The sequence below is a fragment of the Mytilus galloprovincialis genome, chromosome 1 (genome assembly GCF_965363235.1).
Source record: "Mytilus galloprovincialis chromosome 1, xbMytGall1.hap1.1, whole genome shotgun sequence".
Classification (NCBI taxonomy): domain Eukaryota; kingdom Metazoa; phylum Mollusca; class Bivalvia; order Mytilida; family Mytilidae; genus Mytilus; species Mytilus galloprovincialis.
The window spans coordinates 14,090,273-14,109,298 of record NC_134838.1 but is presented as its reverse complement, the minus strand read 5'-3'; the positions used below and the strand labels follow the sequence as shown (position 1 = coordinate 14,109,298).

Sequence of the window (19,026 nt, the reverse complement as noted above, 5' to 3'; positions counted from 1 at the left end):
AGGATTTCTCAAAATCCTGTAGGATTTTTAAAAATCCTATGGGAGAAAAAAATATCCTACAGGATTTTGTCACTGTTTTCACTCCAGTTGCCGAACCGGGCGAGCTATATCAAATTTATTTTTGTATTGTGTTATTTATCCCCAGAGGTACATTATTGCCAAATTTGATGATTCTACGACAAAAAAAAGTGTGGTTCCAATTTGCACTTATGAGAAGTGCAAATTAATCCAAGAACATGTTATAACGAAGACTACAGGTACAATATAATATTACATATTAAGGCATAAATCTTAATATACCTTATATTGACTGTGTTTGAAAAATACACTGTTTTAGTAATTATTCTGCTCATTTTGGAGGTCATGATTTGCAAATAAACAAATATTTAAATTTGTATTTGTTTGATTTTGGCATAATAAAACAAAGTCAATGTTCAATTTCTGCTACTGTAAACACAATTTGTTTAATCTGAGTTTGCTAGTAGACTGAAGGTTAAATACACATGTCTGCTATATCATGTACAATTATTCATTAAGCTGCTACCCAACACCTGACTAAAATTAACTTGGCTCGTTCAATTTTCACAAAATTTTTACAAAATATTTACTTTGACCCTTTGAAATGAATACAAAAATTTCAAAAAACTTGAACCAATTGATTTCTAGGAAGAAATGGTTGAATATACATGTATTTCAGTTTGACAAACACTAGTTCGATCATTGAAAAGCTTAAAATTTCCTGAACAGTATAACATGATTAAAATGATTAACTGATTTTACAGAGTTATCTCCAGTATTTAAGGTACTACCTTAAATGAACAAAATATTATGTATATGTCATTCAGAAATTTTTCGATGTGAATACTATATAGCCTGACAACTGTCCATATCTTTTCAGATGATTAAAATGTTTATAAAAAGCTTTTATTAAAGTTAAAGATTATTGAAACTATCAATTTGATTATGATTCATAACATCTTCAAAAATCATTTGCTGATCTTTTACTTAAATATTGGTATATATACATGTATAGTGTAAGATAATATTGTATACGTTATGCATGCATATCAAAACTTGTTATTTGTCATTACATTTGCTTTCGGATCTTTCAAAAATCACATTTACTTAATTTTTTTTTTTTTGGATTAGAATATAAATGAATTACCAATAAGTTGAATAACAGAATAATTTTTCATATTATTATCTTTCATTAAATGATTTGTGAACCCAGATTATTGGTCAAAACTTTTTGTCTCTACCACTTCCTAATTATTTCTTTCAGAAACAATATGAAGACGTGCAAAAAAGGAAATCTAAATCTTAAACCTTATATGCCTTAATACCCAGAAAAAACTTTTAACTTTCTGCAGCTTACAACATGTACAATATACAGGTAATAATAATAAGTCTTTTACAGATGATAATTGTATTATCGAATTAAAATCAATATTGCAGCAATAAGTTTGTTATGAACAGTATTAGATTTATATCAATATAATGCAATTTCGATCCAAAAAAAAATTAAAATAAATTTCACAGTTCTTCAAATTATACAGTCTGGAGAGATTTTAATTATATATTCCTTATTCTTCCATTGTCTCTATAATCTCCATATCGCTATCAAATTGTAAAAATTCTTCCCTTATTAAAGGGGTCTTTATTCTGGTACTTCTTCTATTATCTACCATGTCTACAGATGATTTAGTACATGTAGCATACTGGTGGAATTCAGCAGTGATTTGTTGGTTACATTGCTGCATATTTCTTTTTTCTTCCTTCTTATGTCTCTTCCTCTCTCTTTCCTCTTCCTTTTCGGTGTCTCTTATTTCTCTGTCTCTTTTCTTTCTTTCTCTTTCTTCTTTCTTTGCTTCCTTCAAAACTTCAGCTTCTTCCTTTTTTCTAGCTCTTTCTGTTTTTCTTTCTTCTTTTTCTTCTGCCAACTTTACTGCCTCATCACGCTTTGACTGTAGTTTTTGAAGCATTTCATCCCCTGTTATTACCCTGGCTTCTGTAATTATTTTACTAGAAGTTTTTTTTGCTAGAGATGGATTTGCTGGAGGTAACAGCACATCTGCTAAACTTTTTGGAATTAAGTTTTTTGTTACAAGTGGATTTTCAGTTGGTTCATTTATGCTCATCTCTATTTCTTGAACATAGGAGATAGTGTTGCCACAACAGTGACAAAGAATTGTTGATTCCTGGAGCTCTGTAAAAGAAAAAACTCGAGGTACAAAAATGTAGAATTTAACAAAAGATTAAATAACTCAGAAGTTAATGGGCAAGCAAGAATAACACTATTGAAACTATTTATTTGTTGCTGTGTTACATTTTTTTGTTGAATTATTTTTTTGTATAGGCCTAAAAAAAAAAGATATGTGTTTCCGGTAACATCATTTTGAAAAATAGGGTCGGTAGGTCGGAATTCTTTTTTTTTTTTTTTTTTTTTTTTTTTTTTGACATCAGAAATGAAATCCGGAAAATTATCATGGTTTTTCCAAGTCCGGATCCGTAATTAGTTTCAAAAACCGGAAGTGTGCCATTTGCAATGTTTTTGAAGCACCTGCTGTGCAAATTTCTTGGATTTTAACCTATTTGGAATACCTTTTGACATTAATAAAATGTTTTACTGGCTTTCTATGCAAGTAGAAGCAAGAGAGAAAAAATATTATGTCATCTATCAGAACCCTTTGTCAAAAACGGGGTCGGTTGATACAATTTTTTTTTTTTTTTTTTAAGATCAAATAAAAAAGTTAGGGTCGGGGCTAAAAAACAGGTAGACTAATTACCGGATTTGTTATCACATAAGCAACATGACTGGTGCCACATGTGGAGCAGGATCTGCTTACACTTTGGGAGCACCTGAGATCACCCCTAGTACATGTATTTGGTTGGGTTCATGTTGTTTTTTCATTTTTAGCCATGGCGTTGTCAGTTTGTTTTAGATTTATGAGTTTGATTGTCCCTTGGGTATCTTTTGTCCCCTCTTTTTTTTAAATGGCTGTTTAATCCAATCCTGGAAAAACAGTCATTTGTATAACTTCCTGTTTGGGTCAGGCCGCAGGTCCTCAGTAGTGAGCTGAGGGAGGAAAAACTTTGGAAAGCGATCATTAAGAAACTTTGATAGAGTATGATCCACTATTTCGAAATTGCAAATGAAGAAAAAGAATATTTTGTTTGAAATATGTGCGGTAGGTTAAACAGGTCTCATGAAAAAGCATCATGTATGTCGCATGGTTTAAAAAAGATCCCAGTTAGCTTCAACCATTTGTCAACTGGATGAAAAAGTTGTGTAATTTTAGAATGGAATGATTAGTGATTAGGTATATTTATAGCCTGTCCCAAGTCGAGAGCCTGTAATTGTTTGTTTATATGTAATCCCCATTGGTCAATCAATTTTCCCCAAATTAAGTGAAGAGGTGGGTGTGGGGGTCAGTGAAAAAACTATGTGAATTAAGTTTTTTATCCTACATTGAAATTTTGATGTCATCAATAAGTCACCATGGGAAACACAAACAAATGTCTTCGTTTAGAAAACCACTGAACATGCTGAATGGAATGAAACCAAGCATAGCATGAATGTTCTTAATGAGATAATGACCAGTAGTTATTACTTTTTAGCCAATCCAACTTCCAAGATGCCTAGATGGCCACCATGGTGGGGATTAAGTTTAACATAGGACCCTATGGGAAATACATACAAATTTCTTCTTTTAGAGAAACACTGAATGGAATGCAGTTAAAAATTTTATACGAAACACAAAAATTAAGAAATGTTGGTCGTATATTGGTATCACATCATCATTGAGAGAAAAGTAAAATCACAAAGATACTGAACTCAGAGGAAAATCCTATCAGGAAGTCCATAATCACATGGCAAAATCAAATGACAAAACACATCTAAAATGAATGGACAAGAACTTCCCACCTCTAAACAGTCAGCAATATTCTTGACTTTTTTTTCAAAACTACCTCCACCCTTTTTTATTCGAAAATATGCGTAATTTTCATCAAATTGGGAATTTTGGAATAAACGATGAATTTGACTGAAACTTCAATTTACAGACTCCATTTCAAGAGTCAAACCCTGCTTTGAAATAAAACCTCTTTTTGTCAGTGATGATACATAACCAGACCCTCAAATCTGCACCTACAGTAATTTTAGGCAAGAAAAAAAGTTAAAATGAGTGTTTGTCAGTTTGAATTCATGCACAATTAGTACTGAGACTGCACTGTTTGGGAAAAAAGTTGTTTTTGGGAATATTTTAAGCCATTTTTTTTCAAATTGGGATTTTCCTCCAGGGGAAAAGCCTTTTTCTCCATTAATATAAGGCAAACAACATCACTGCTTAACAATATGTATTCATGTATGGGATAAGGCCATAATAAATAATAGGTTTGTTTGCCCAAACGTACCTACCCAGAAAAAAGCTGCCTACTCGAATTCTTTTATTGTCCTGATTTGAAGAAGTTTTTTTTTTAATCAAATAGGCATGAAGACTAATAAACATCTGATACTTCAATTTCTTTTTGCCTACCTACCTACCCACTGTCTCAACCTTTATGTAGGGTTTGGGCAAACCAAAATATTTTTAAGTATGGCGTAAGGCCTTAATTAATATATTGTTTGTTTTTCCCAAATCCCGATTCTACGAAGCCAGGTGTGGGTAGGTATGGAAATAATTTTATTTTTCCAAAAAGCTTGAACATTATCGGACAATCCTGCAAGCCTGAAAATCAGAAATGAATAAAATAATATTCGATTTAGTTATGACAATAAAATTTTATTATGAGTAGCACCATTTTTGCAAGGTTTGTCGGGATTTTGGAAACAAGCAATATTTTATTTCAGGCCTAATATAACAAATCAAATGAAATAAATAGTTTACCATTACTGGTGATTGTTGTTGTATCTACATCTGTAGTTTCTTTATTTGTCTTTTCAGATTTGTTGAAGTCGGCGGGCGCAAGTTGTGAATTTGGAATTATGGATCTGTCTACAGGATACATTCCTGATTTCCTGAAAGACTCTTTGACCCTTGCTAGTGTTGTAGTCTGGTCAATTGCAGTGCTGCAAATAAAAATGATACCCATTACTGAAGAAAAGGTGTAAGTTGCATGTTCTTGTCAGTGTTTATATATGTTACAGAAATTAGATTATACAGTTCATGTGAAATTGAAGTTTGAAGTCTGCTGACAAAAACTGAAAATCAGTAAGTATTTAACACCATTAACTTAAAAAATACTTGTTGAGGCCAAATAAAAATATATACTGCAGCTGTCCTATTTGAGCAGTCAAATTGCATTGACTGTATATTTATATGTCATATACAGTCCATGACCGTATAGCACCTTGTTTATGAGGTTGACAATGCGTTTCCGTAGAATTTTATTTATGACGTCAATAAAACATACAGGTTTGGGAAATTTTACGTCGTTCGCTCCAAATTTAAAAATGATTGTTTTTACACTAAATACTTCATTTAAAACACTTATATGAGTTGCAGTATATAAAGGATAACCATACATTGTCTCGAAATATCAATCGGTTATTTGTACTCGGCTCGAAACAGGTAGAAATGCACGGCACAGCCTCGCTTTCTACCTATTTCTAAGCCTTGTACAAATAACATTGATATTTCGAGACAATGTATGGTTATTCTATGTGTGTGGTTCCAGTTACATACTTTTAAAAAATGAGGTCGGTAGGTCGGCAAATAATTTTTTATTTATTTTTATTTTTGAATGTCAAAATCTGGAAAAAATTGTGTGTTTACCGAAATTGTTTCCACACCCCAACCGGAAGTCCACCATTTTTAGATATGTTTTGTTGTAAAATAAACAGTCATGATATGTTTTTAGTTAATTTTGTTGCAATCTGTTATGAATTGTTACATTTTAGCCATATCAGATACTTGTGATGGAAATTCAGATGACAGAAATCTATGAATTTAATTATTTTAATTCCCAATCCTCAAAATTTGATTGCTTGAAAATTCGGTTGTACCAAAAAAATACATAAACATATAATCCAAGCATATGTACATGTAAATACCTTAATAAAGCAGGAAACTTGGCTTTGCCTATGGTGGCACACTTGTTCAGGTTTCCCAAGGTAACTGATAATTGGTTCACTTTTTCTTTTAGAGGTCCAAAGATGGCAACATCCAGTGGCTGCAGCAGATGTGTAGTATGAGGTGGTAAACCAATGATGTGAATGTTGTTAGCTTTGGCCTTCTCTATCAGGTCAATACTGATATGGGAATCGTGGTTATCAAAAATCAGCAGTACTGGTCTTCTTGTTCCACAGAATGGTATGAAAACTTTGTCGAACCAGTTTTCAAACAACTCGGTATCCATGTACCCGGATTCAGAGGATCCATATAACCAGTTATCTGGAACACCATCCTTAAAGCTCCTATGAGGCAGGCAACCATCAAAAATCAGAAATGAAGGGAGGACATGTCCATCCGCTGCTATGCACATGTGAACTGTAATGTGACCATGGACTAATACTTTTTGTTGGTAGCTGTGTGACCCTTTTAGTGTTAAAACTTTTTCCTTACTTTTTTCTTTACCACTGAAGCCAGACTCGTCACAGTTAAATATCTGGTTGGGTTTATTTGTTAATCCTAAAGAGTCGACTGTGTCCACTAGCAACTTGAAATATTGGTCAACCACAGTGACATTAGACATGCGTCTCCTGGCTTTGTCCTGCTGTTCTGGTAACTTTTCCGACAATTCAAGGTGTCTGTTTAGAAGTTTGTTGACCCATTTGTTACTAGGACCTTTTTCCATATTGAATAAAGTTGATCTACCTGATTTCTCAATGATAGAAATTACGAATGCTTTTAACATTCTTCTTGTCAAAGGAAAACCTCTCTCTGCCATATACTTGACGTAGTTTATTAAAGATGTTTCTTCCTCATCTGTCAGCATCTTTGAAGGTCCATTCAAATGGTTGTCATACTTTCCATTGACATGGTCTGATATGGTTGTCCTTGGTACCCCATATTCTGTAGCTGCTTTAGAAATACTTAATTTGTTTGAATTTACTGCACCAATGGCCTTATCAAGGGACTCCTGCAGGTATTGCTTTTTTTGTGGCATCCTTAAAAGTAAAGATAAATACATTTGTATATTTTGATAAAATGTCAATGAAGGCATATATATATATGAAGATTTAATCTACAGAATAAATTTCTAAGGACACAAGAAATATAATTGCCAATGAGAAAACTCTCCACCAAACCAGACTTTAACAATGAGCAAACCCAATTTAGATTGTAAGCAAAATAAAATAATGCTTGAATAATTATTGTCAAGTCTGCCAAAAACTCACAGAAAGCTTGGCATATGGATAGTTACAACAGTGGTGTACAAGCTAACTGCTTTTTATCTTAGAAGGTGAAAGACCTGGATGCTTCATACTTTGTATATAGATGCCTCATGTTACGAATTTTCCATCTCACATTTATATTGACCTCATTTTCCTGGTTCAATGGTTATAGCTTAGTTTTTATACGACTGCAAAAATTGATTTTTTTTTGTCTTATATCATTTATATTGTTATCACGTTTCTGTCGTCGTATTTGTCTGTGGGGTCCGATTACTTTTAGTTTTCGCTCTCGAACTTTAGTAAAAGTGAATAGAAATTTTAACACAAGATTTATGGCCTTAAAAGGAAGGGTGGGATTGATTTAGTAAGTTTTGGTCCCAACAGTTTAGGAATAAGGGGCCAAAAAGGGCCCAAATAAGTATTTTTAGCTCACCTGGCCCGAAGGGCCAAGTGAACTTTTCTCATCACTTGGTGTCTGTCGTCGTTAACTTTTACAAAAATCTTCTCCTCTGAAACTACTGGGCCACAATCATCATTGGGGTATCTAGTTTATAAAATGTGTGGCGTTACCCGCCAAACCAACCAAGATGGCCGCCATGGCTAAAAATAGAACATAGGGGTAAAACGCAGTTTTCGGCTTATAACTCAAAAACCAAAGCATTTAGAGCAAATCTGACATGGGGGTAAAATTGTTTATCAAGTCAAGATCTATCTGCCCTGAAATTTTCAGATGAATCAGAGAACCTGTTGTTGGGTTGCTGCCCCTGAATTGGTAATTTTAAGGAAATTTTGCTGTTTTTGGTTATTATCTTGAATATAATTATAGATAGAGATAAACTGTAAGCAGCAATAATGTTCAGCAAAGTAAGATTTACAAATAAGTCGACATGACCAAAATGGTCAATTGACCCCCTAAGGAGTTATTGTCCTTTATAGTCAATTTTAAACAATTTTCTTAAAATTTGTAAATTTTTAATACCGGTAACATTTCCAACAGAAACTACTGGGCCAAGTTCATTATAGATGGTGATAATTGTAAGCAGCAAGAATGTTCAGTAAAGTAAGATGTACAAACATATCACCATCACCAAAACAAAATTTTGTCATGAATCCATCTACTTCCTTTGTTTAATATTCACATAGACCAAGGTGAGCGACACAGGCTCTTTAGAGCCCCTAGTTTGGTTTTGGCACTATAAATTTAGTTTAAGTAAATAGAGATTTATGAAATTTTGACACAAGGTTTGTGACTATAAAAGACAGGTTGGAATTGATTTTGGAAGTTAAGATTCCAACAGTTAAGAAATTAGGGGCCAAAAAAGGGCTCAAATAAGCATTATTCTTGGTTTTTGCACAGTAACTTAAGGATGTACTCGGGTGCGGTTTTAGAATTTGTGCCAATGCTTGTACTCCTTGGTGTTTTTCCATACAATACAATGTGAAATATTTTGCCCCATAACACCCATTTATTTTAAGACTAAATAGCTCATGAAAGGTCATCTACCAAAATTTTAGAAGATTCTTAATTTTCTTTCTTTTGTTTTGAGACCTAATAATACCAATGCAAATATAAGGTAGAACTCAGAGTCGGCCTTTTCCGGCAATATTTTAAATTTCGAATATCTCGAAAAGGAGGTCCATGACCTATCAATATTTTTAACTTAATTTTATCCTTAGTTGATGCTCTACCAGCTTATAGTATCAATTTTAACTTCTTACTGTGTATGTAGATTGTTGGTCCCATTTTCAAATTGGTCTACATTAAGGTCCAAAGGGTCTAAAATTAAACTTAGTTTGATTTTAACAAAAATTGAACCCTTGGGGTTCTTTAATATTTTGAATCTAAAAATGTACTTAATTATTGGCCCAGTTTTCAATTTGGCCCAAATCGAGGTCCAAAATTAAATTTTGTTTGATTTCATCAAAAATTGAATAATTGGGGTTCTTTGATATGCCAAATCTAACTGTGAATGTAGATTCTTAATTCTTGGTCCTGTTTTCAAATTGGTCTACATTAAAGTCCAAAGGGTCCAAAATTAAATTAAAAGTTTGATTTTAGCAAAAATTTAATTTTTGGGCTTTGATATGCTGAATCTAAACATGTACTTGGATTTTTATACGACCGCAAAATTTGAAAAAAAATTTGTCGTATATATTGCTTTCACGTTGGCGTCGTTGTCCAAATATTTTAAGTTTTCGCGTTTTTGCACTCTAACTTTAGTAAAAGTGAATAGAAAATTATGAAATTTTAACACAAGGTTTATGGGTTGGGATAGATTTTGGGAGTTTTGATCCCAACATTTTAGGAATTAGGGGCCAAAAAGGGCCCAAATAAGCATTTTCTTGTTTTTCGCACAGTAACTAGTTTAAGTAAAAAGAAATCTATGAAATTTTGACACAAGGTTTATGACCACAAAATGAAGGTTGGGAGTTTTGGTTTTAACAGTTTAGGAATTGGGGGCCAAAAAGGGGTCCAAATAAGCATTTTTCTTGGTTTTCGCACCACAACTTAAGTATAAGTTAATAGAAATCTATGAAATTTGAACACAGGGTTTATGACCACAAAAGGAAGGTTGGTATTGATTTTGGGAGTTTTGGTCCTAACAGTTTAGGAATTAGGGGCCAAAAAGGGGTCCAAATAAACATTTTTCTTGCTTTTCGCACCATAACTTTAGTATAAGTAAATAGAAATCTATGAAATTTAAACACAAGGGTTATGATCATAAAAGGAAGGTTGGTATTGATTTTGGGAGTATTGGTCCTAACAGTTTAGGAATAAAGGGTCCAAAATTAAACTTTTGTACTTAGATTTTTTATTATTGACCCAGTTTTCAAGTTGGTCCAAATCGGGGTCCAAAATTAAACTTTGTTTAATTTCATCAAAAATTAAATAATTGGGGTTCTTTGATATGCCAAATCTAACTGTATGTAGATTCTTAATTTTTGGTCCCGTTTTCAAATTGGTCAACATTAGGGTCCAAAATTAAACTAAGTTTGATTTTAACAAATTTATTTCTTGAGCTTTGATATATGCTGAATCTAAACATGTACTTAGATTATTGATTATGGGCCCAGTTTACAAGTTGGTCCAAATCAGGATTCAAAATTATTATATTAAGTTTTGTGCAATAGCAAGAAATTTTCAATTGCACAGTATCCAGCAATAGCAAAACATCTTCAATTGTACAGTATTGTGCAATAGCAAGAAATTTTCAATTGCTCAGTATTGTTCAATAGCAAGTATTATGGCATTGGTTGTAATAGTATTGGCAGATCTCATTTCTATTGATGATATTTGACCCCATTCCCTCAGTCATGGTCCATGGAATGCCATTTTTATTTCCACCAAAACACGATGGTACATGCGTCCATGAAGCAATGTAATTTTCGTGGTGAAGTTTGTTTCATAGAAACTAAACAATAAGTCGACTATATTGTGTGTAGGACTACATGTATTTCCTGTATTGTTTATCTAACCTTGGCCTCTTATTCTTGTAAATGTTGTTGTAAAGCTTTATATGTTAAGGAATGGTTATTAAAGGAGACTGACATATTAGTGAAAGATGAAATATGGTCACTTTACATGGTTTTAAAACCACTATAACGACCAGGTTGTGCCATTAATCAATTGTTAACAAACTTACTCATTCACACTTCTTTATTGGTAATAATACGACTAACTGTTGTTCATATTGGTGTGACTGAAACCCAACAACATAACTAAGACATTTAGCATTCAGATTTCCAGTTAATAACTAGTTCTCATCGGTGTATGTTCCAAAAGCGAGCTAATTGATTGTCTATATTGGAGTTTTTTGGTGGGTACGTTTCACAGACCCCACAAATATTCACTCTGTTATAGTTTTTGTTGAGCCTGCAACTTTTGTTGCAGAAAGCTCGACATAGGGATAGTGATCCGGTGGTGGCGTTAGCTAACTGTTTAAATTTGTGAAGGTGGAAGACCTGGATGCTTCATACTTTGTATATAGATGCCTCATGTTACGAAGTTTCTGTCAGTCACATGTCAAATGTCCTTGACCTCATTGTCATGGTTCAGTGACTTCTTGAAAAAAACTTCACATTTTTTGTAATGTTGAATTCTCTCTTATTATAAGTAATAGGATAATTATATTTGGTATGTGCGTACCTTGCAAGGTCCTCGTGCCCTTCGGACAGTTTTCACTTTACCTCGACTTTATTTCATGGATCAGTGAACAAGGTTAAGTTTTGGTGGTCAAGTCCACATCTCAGATACTATAAGCAATAGGGCTAGTATATTCGGTGTATGGAAGGACTGTAAGGTGTCATCTGACCTTGACCTCATTTTCATGGTTCAGTGGTTATAGTTAAATTTTAAATTTAAAGTTTTTGTGTTTTGGGCTGTTTTTCTCATACTTTATCCAATAGGTACACTATATTTGTTGTATGGTATGATTATAGGGTGCAGATGTCATCTGCCTCATTTCATTGTTCAGTTGTCAAAGATAAAGTTTTTGAGTTTTGGTCTCTTCATCTAATACTACATTGTATCAGCCATAGGTAAACTATATTTGGTGTATAGAAATATTTTATGATCTATAAGTCAGTGGCACAGGTTTTGTTTGACCTTGACCTCATTTTCACTGTCTATTGATAACGAAGTGTTAAGATTTGGTGTTTTGGTCTATTTTTCTAAAACTTATAATTAATAGGTCAACTGTAATTGTTGTATGGAAGCATTGTTAGCTACATGTATATGTCTGCCTGGCATGGTTCATCTGACCTTGACCTCATTATCATGGTTCATGGGTCTTTATTTAGTTATCTTGGTTAATGTTAAGTTTATGTGACAGTATTAATAAAGCTTTATACTTAGCACTATCAACTTAATATCAATGATTAATAAAGAAGGCAAGACATTTCAGCGTGTGCACTCTTGTTGTAATTTTAATAACTTTCTTTAAACATAATGGATTTCTACCAAACTAGGACATGCAGAAGTTTGTTTATGATGATAAGATGGTATCTAGAAGTAAACTTTGTGAAAATAAAATTTCATTTCTTCCGTATTTTACTTATAAATGCACTTAGTTTTTCTGCGGGAAAACATTACCTTCACCCTGTGGTTAAAGTTTTGTTTCGCCTTGCTGGAGTTGAAAAGCGAGACGGGTATGCTTTTGTCGGCGACGGCGTCAACAATGTATTAGTTTGTGATTAGGTCTAGTTTATGGTGAACCACAAGTGGTAGGTCAATCATATTTGGTATGCAGTTGTATAATATTAAAAAGAAGATGTGGTATGATTGCCAATGAGCATACCACATAGTCCGCTATAAAAGGCCCCGATAAGACTAATGTAAAACAATTCAAACGAGAAAACTAATATTGCCACATCTCATTTCCATGGGGGATTATTTGGCCCTGCTCCCTCAGTCATGGTCTATTGACTTAAAAACTTTTGCTTATTTTATATGTATTATTTTGTGATTAGGTCAGGTTATTGGGCACCACAAGTGGTAGGTCAATGATATTTGGTCTGCAGTTATTTCAGCATTGGCATATCTCATTTGCATGGACATAATTAGGCTCCGCCCCCTTAGTCATGGTCTATTCACTTTGAATTTTTTCTTGTTTGTCATGTATTCGTTTGTAGATTAGGTCAGTTCAAGGTGAACCACTGGTGGTACGCCAATGTTGATTGGAGTTTGTTTAGCCATGTTTCATTGACTTGGAATATTTGCATAACTTGTGTAAGATGTTAAAGCATTGCTATTTTTATTTCAACATTTTCGTATCGAAATTAAAAAAGGCGACACATCTCTGATAACAGCTTATTAAAACTTTAATAACTTTCTTAAACTATCCTTGGTCCTTGTTGGTTTGTGCCAAACTTGGACAAAAGCTTGTCTATGTCGTATGATCATAAGAAAGTATCCAGAGGTAAATTTTGTAAAACGATAAATCAATTTTGTTCGTATTTTACTTTAAATGGACTTGGATTTTCTGCCAGGAAACGAAAAATTGTTACCTTTCTTGTACTATTTTTGATTCGTACCAAACTTGGACAGAAGCTTGTTAATGATTAAAAGCTTGTATCTTGAAGGAAATTTTGTACCTGTGTATCTGTATTTTACTTGTAAATGGACCAGTTAACAGTACGTCCAGTCTGCAGTTAAAGTTTACAAACATTTATTAGATTCATTTACTATCCTGGATTTTTACCTAACTTGGACAGAAGCTTCTTACAATCAAAAGATAGTATCAAGCGGTATATTTTTATTGATTCTTTTCCTCATTTTTGTTGACCCTTCAATTTACAGCAGAAGTAGGCGGGACACTGGGTTCTGCGGAACCCTTACAAATTTTTAGGTCTTGTCCTCTAGTTCATATTGGAGCGTTTTATGCTGTTTTGTGTACTCATCTCGCTGTTGTTGTATGTTATGATTGCATGTTGTACTTTTTCGTTGGAGTTTATTTGATGGTTGTACTCGGAAGCCTTTAAAAGCCTGTAATGTTTTACTTATACATGTTATACAAATTGTGACCTGAATGGACAGTTGTCTCATTGGTAATCTAGTCACATTTTTTTCATATCTATGAGCATTTAATGTGGTATACAAAGTCCGTTTTAAAAGCGGGGGACTTTCTATACTAACTGGACTGAGTACTTTTAAAAACGATGCACAAATATTAAAATTATCGACTGATCTCGGCCGAGCTAATATTGGTATAAAAAGTCCCAGTTTGAAAGAAACCGTTGTTTGTTTCCTTGATTTAAGTACTGTATTCTGGTCTATTTGTTCGATGATATGACTTCTCTGTACGTCATTTTTTTTCGATGTAGACCTTTGTGTTGGAGTTGACATGATGATGGTTAAAAGAAGAAAGAGTATAAGTGCTAGTTCTCCCACTCTATTTGAAAGTCACAATTTGTAAACCTAGTAAACCATTAAAGGCCAAACGGACGGCTGTTGATACAAACGTTTGGCTGCCGCTATAATGCAAGCCTTAAAAATCCACAGAAAATGACTAGTGTAAAACCTTAAAAACAAGAAAACTAACTCTGGTACACCCACATTTCGCTAGTTCAGTGATAAGCTCTTTGAAGCCTCCCGAATTATTTTTCATAATTAATCAAATGTTTGTTACTGAAAACACAGAATTTAAACTGGAAGTACATAAACAAAGAATATGGTATCAGTAGCGTATCCAAAGAGGGGGTGGGGTGTTAAAACACTTATTTTTGCCATTTTTTCTGCATTTGAATGTGGTCAAACAGTTAGACACCCCCCCCCCCCCCAAAAAAAAAAAAAATACACACATTTTAAAATGGGTGGGATAGGTATGACTTGCAACTCTTTATAATAGATAAAAAGCAATGCCAAACGTCAAGTAATTCCGTCCATGTACAGGTTAACGAATTTAACGAATTTTGTGTACATTGGTTGTGAATATCCCTTATACACCCCTTAAAAGTAACAAGTGCTTGCTTGCTAATACAAAGATGTGACGTAATATCATAACAATGGCCTTGACTTTAAGCGTTGCAGTTTGTAAACAATGCTGGAGACGTACGATTTTATTCTCAAATGTGCATGATTTATGTTGTACAACCTGCAAAGGCAGTCTGGATCAATTTAGGAATAACATTTGTGAATTCCAAAATGTAAGTCAATATATTATTTTGTTATTAAAATCTCTTTTCTGGAAGGGAAAGCGTAATATGGTGTTTCAAATCAAGTAATGCAATGAATCAAATTTGTAGAATATAGGATACAGCAGATATATCTTTAATGTTTTCAATCTAAATGTTATATTATGTGTTCAAATATACGAAATAACATTTTCAACATCATTATCAAGTAGGAACAACCCGAAAATACAGCCACAAAAAGCAATATACAACGTCATTCAGCAACCATTTTTGCATCCCAGGTAAAAATCGGATAAAATGGCTCCCATTGAGAATCTTGGATGACAACAATTTTTATAAAATAAATTTGTATTCAAAATCGTGAAATGAATGGCTGAAACGATTCCCAAATGACGAACAGGGTTCTCGAAAATATGTAAACAAACCTTTTTTTGGTCAGTTTCTATTTATTTTTGCTACAAAGGATTCCCCCGTCTGAACATGCGATGCGAGGGTTAAAAAAAAAGTGATTTTTGACAAATAAATAACCAAAAACTGATACTTACTGAACTAAATTTTGTCAACAACTTCTTGATGCTTGTCCGTTAAAAAAACACGATGACGTCATCGGATTGACCACGACGTTTCGCGGAAAAAATGCAAATGACGGTAACTGGTAACTGACGGTAACTGGTCGTCGACCAGTAGCGTCAACTGATTGATATTTCAATGGGACTCATTTTGTCGAATCTTATCGCAAATTTGCAAGAATTCCAGTTAATGGCTCAACTGCATACAATGCCTAAATAAATACTACATGATAGTTATTTTCAATAGTTCCACTCAACCTATATATTCTCTGTTAATAATCCGGACTTTAAATATAAAACCTTAACAGATTTAAACATTTAACCTATTTATCATAAAATTTCTATGCCACTGTTGAACGAAATAAAAACAACACTGTATATATTTAATGCGTCTGAAACGTTTTTTTATTTTTAGATGTACCTTCATCAGGAACGCTCAAGGCCAAATACATTAAAGTATAGATTATAATGACCGAAAACGTTGCAGAGCTAACAACAAAAAAGGACCGACAAATAGGCAGAACAATCTAAATCCAACTTTGCCTACTAGGGTTGAAATCTTAGTTTCAGTATTATTTCAAACTTTAAAACAGGCAATTTTATATACTAGTAGTTTTTTTATACATTATGTAAGTACTTAAGTACTGTTATTATAATGAATATACTATCATAAAAGCTATGCATGACTTCAATTAATTATTTCGTTGGCTGACCGATTAACACTAAGTCTAAATCAATGGCTTCAATACCAGAACGACTACAATGTGTCATGACATAAAGTGTATAATAAAAGTTTAAAGTAAAATATCAAAAATACCGAACTCCATTGAAAATTCAAATCAAAAAGTCCCTAATCAAATTACAAAATAGAAGGCTCAGACACAAAAAACGAAAGGAAAATAACTGTCATATTCTGGACTTGGAACAGGCATTTTCATCTGAAGTTGTTGCACTTAAATGACAACATTAAATGACAGGAATACTGTACAAAAAAAAAAATGAAAGAACATTCAGGACAAAGAAATACACTAATTAACGATACAATAGTACATTTCGACATGGTAAAAGTTATCAAAGGTACCAGCATAATTTTTTCACACGCCAGACGCACGGTTTGTTAAAATAAGACATTCAGATCAAAATAGTTAGAAAGCCAAACAAGTTTAAAGTTGAAGAGTATTGATGATCCAAAATTCAAAAAGTTTGACCGATTTTTATCAAGACTTGATCAGCATCTTTATAACGCTTTGTTAAGCTGTTTAAGCAATGTTCAGCTATGTCTACGAACTATTTGAACTTTTTACCCACTAAACATTGTATTAAATTTTGTCCATGTATTATACCGAATAGAGAATACTTTGTAAGAAATCGCGTGCAACTCATTGTTTTGCTTAATAATATTACTGTTCGGTCTTGAAATAAAGTATAGCGTCAACTGATTGATATTCCAATGAGACTCATTTTGTCGCCTATCATCCCAAATTTGCAAGAATCTCAGTTAATGGATAACACTTCAGACAATACCTAAATACATACTTGGTAGATATTTCAATAGTTTTCAACAGCAGATATTCTCTGTTTATAATCAGGACTTTAAAAATAAAAACTTTACTTAATCTATCATCAAGTTACAGATTTAAGAGAGCCGTGGTGTAGTGGTTAGTGCATCTGACTACTAACACAAAGGTTCCTGGTCCGATTCTCGTTCCGAGATGAAGATTTTTTAGGGATTGAAACTTCGGCTTTCCCTTGACACCATTTGCGAGTATGGTCTTCAAGAAACGATGATAGTCCGTCGGAAGGGGACGATTAATGGCTGACCCTTGTTAAGAGAGAGTCATATCTCTTGCACGTTAAAGACACCCTTGTAGATATCGAAAAAGAGCAGCACTCGCACCCGCAAAGTGGAAAGGGATTAATATATGTTGCAAAACTTGTTTCCCAATCCACTATGAATAAATATGTTTAAATTTACAAATTACAGTTCGCTGTCCTTTTTTTTTCTAAACTTTTGGAACTGTATATCGAAACTGTTCATGGTTTTATTCATACAAAATAATATTTTTCAAACATGAGAATTTACCTTTTTTTGCTTATACTTCTATCCTTAGTGGTAATTTGCCGCTAGCACCTTATTATAATGTGTTCATTTCTCAGTTGATAAAATATCCATGTGTGTGCAGTCAACTCCTAGATTTCAATAAACACATATAAGTAGTACCTTACAATTATTCTACTTGCAGTTTTTTGGAACATGAGGTTCAAATAAAGGCAACAGTAGTAAATTAACTCATCATCGATACCTTGACTAACATTTTACACTTACGCTAGACGCGCGTTTCGTCTATAAAAGACTCATCAGTGACGCTCAAATAAAAAAAAATGTTTAAAAGGCCAAATATAGTACGAAGTTGAAGAGCATTGAGGACCAAAAATTCCTAAATGTTTTGCCAAATACAGCTAAGGTAATCTGTTGTTCGAAATTCATAAATCGATAGAGAAAAAACAATTCAGAGTAATAAACTAAAACTGAGGGAACCGTAACAAATATAAGAGAACTACGACACAACAGAAACACACCATTAAAATGTACCACACACAGAAACGAACTATAATATAACAATGGCCATTTTCCCGACTTGGAAAGGGCATTTTAAGAAAAAAATGGTGGGTTGAACCTGGTTTTGTGGCATGCCAAACCTCCTGCTTTAATGGCAATGTTGATTATAACATTAAAATGAAAACATTACATGACAGGACTACAATACAAATAGTTAGGAGAAAATTTGGACAGAGAAACAAACGAATAATAGCCAACAAAAGGTACCAGGTTAAAAATTTAATACCCCAGACGTGCGCCACACAAGACTCTCAGGTGAAAAAAGTTTGAAAACCAAAACAAGTACCAAGGACCAAAACTTCCAAAAAAGTTGTGACCAATACGGAAAGGGTTATCTGTCTGGAACAAGAACATACTTATTATTTAGAATAATTCATACTTTTGCAAACAGTAAATTTTATAAATGACAATATAATATATATACATGATTAAACTGAAGTGGTGACTAGCTACATAATAAAAACGGATACATTACAAAAATACACAGCCGTGTTAGCCAAAAGCTTCCACGTTAGCAGCAACCCGTCATCAAGAAAATCATGATAGGAAATGTAAGCTCTGAATTATCGTATCAACTGTATCAACCTACTCCATATGCAGGAATGTTGCAACAGAGAAATGGAAAGTTCACAGTTATTTCATTTTTCTATCAAATTCAGTTAAATATTAAACCAAATTCATGATAAAATTTCTATGCCACTGTTTTAAGAAATGAAAACAACACATTGGGAATGGTATTTTTTTCTCCAAAAGGGCACTTTACCCGTCGACTATTCCAAATAGGGCACATAAATAAACTAGCAGTTTACACATTTTCAGTTTTTCACGTTAAAAATGTTAAAATAGGTATACTCGATCAGCAAAAATCC

General features: G+C 33.3%; 1 protein-coding gene across 2 annotated transcripts; it reads right to left on the bottom strand.

Annotated features, from left to right (window-relative positions):
• Positions 1–433: 433 nt before the first annotated feature.
• Positions 434–15,649, bottom strand: LOC143066267 (uncharacterized). 2 transcript variants are annotated; one of them, XM_076239269.1, is made up of 4 exons: positions 15,514–15,649; positions 6,053–7,108; positions 4,887–5,068; positions 434–2,206 (listed from the first exon to the last, which is right to left on the bottom strand). In XM_076239269.1, the coding sequence occupies exons 2-4, from the start codon at positions 7,105–7,107 to the stop codon at positions 1,584–1,586; spliced, it is 1,860 nt and encodes a 619-aa protein (XP_076095384.1). In that variant the 5' UTR covers position 7,108; positions 15,514–15,649; the 3' UTR covers positions 434–1,583. The 2 variants fall into 2 exon arrangements, with proteins under 2 accessions (XP_076095384.1, XP_076095378.1); XM_076239263.1 differs by lacking the exon at positions 15,514–15,649 and having other exon boundaries at positions 6,053–8,019.
• Positions 15,650–19,026: the final 3,377 nt, after the last annotated feature.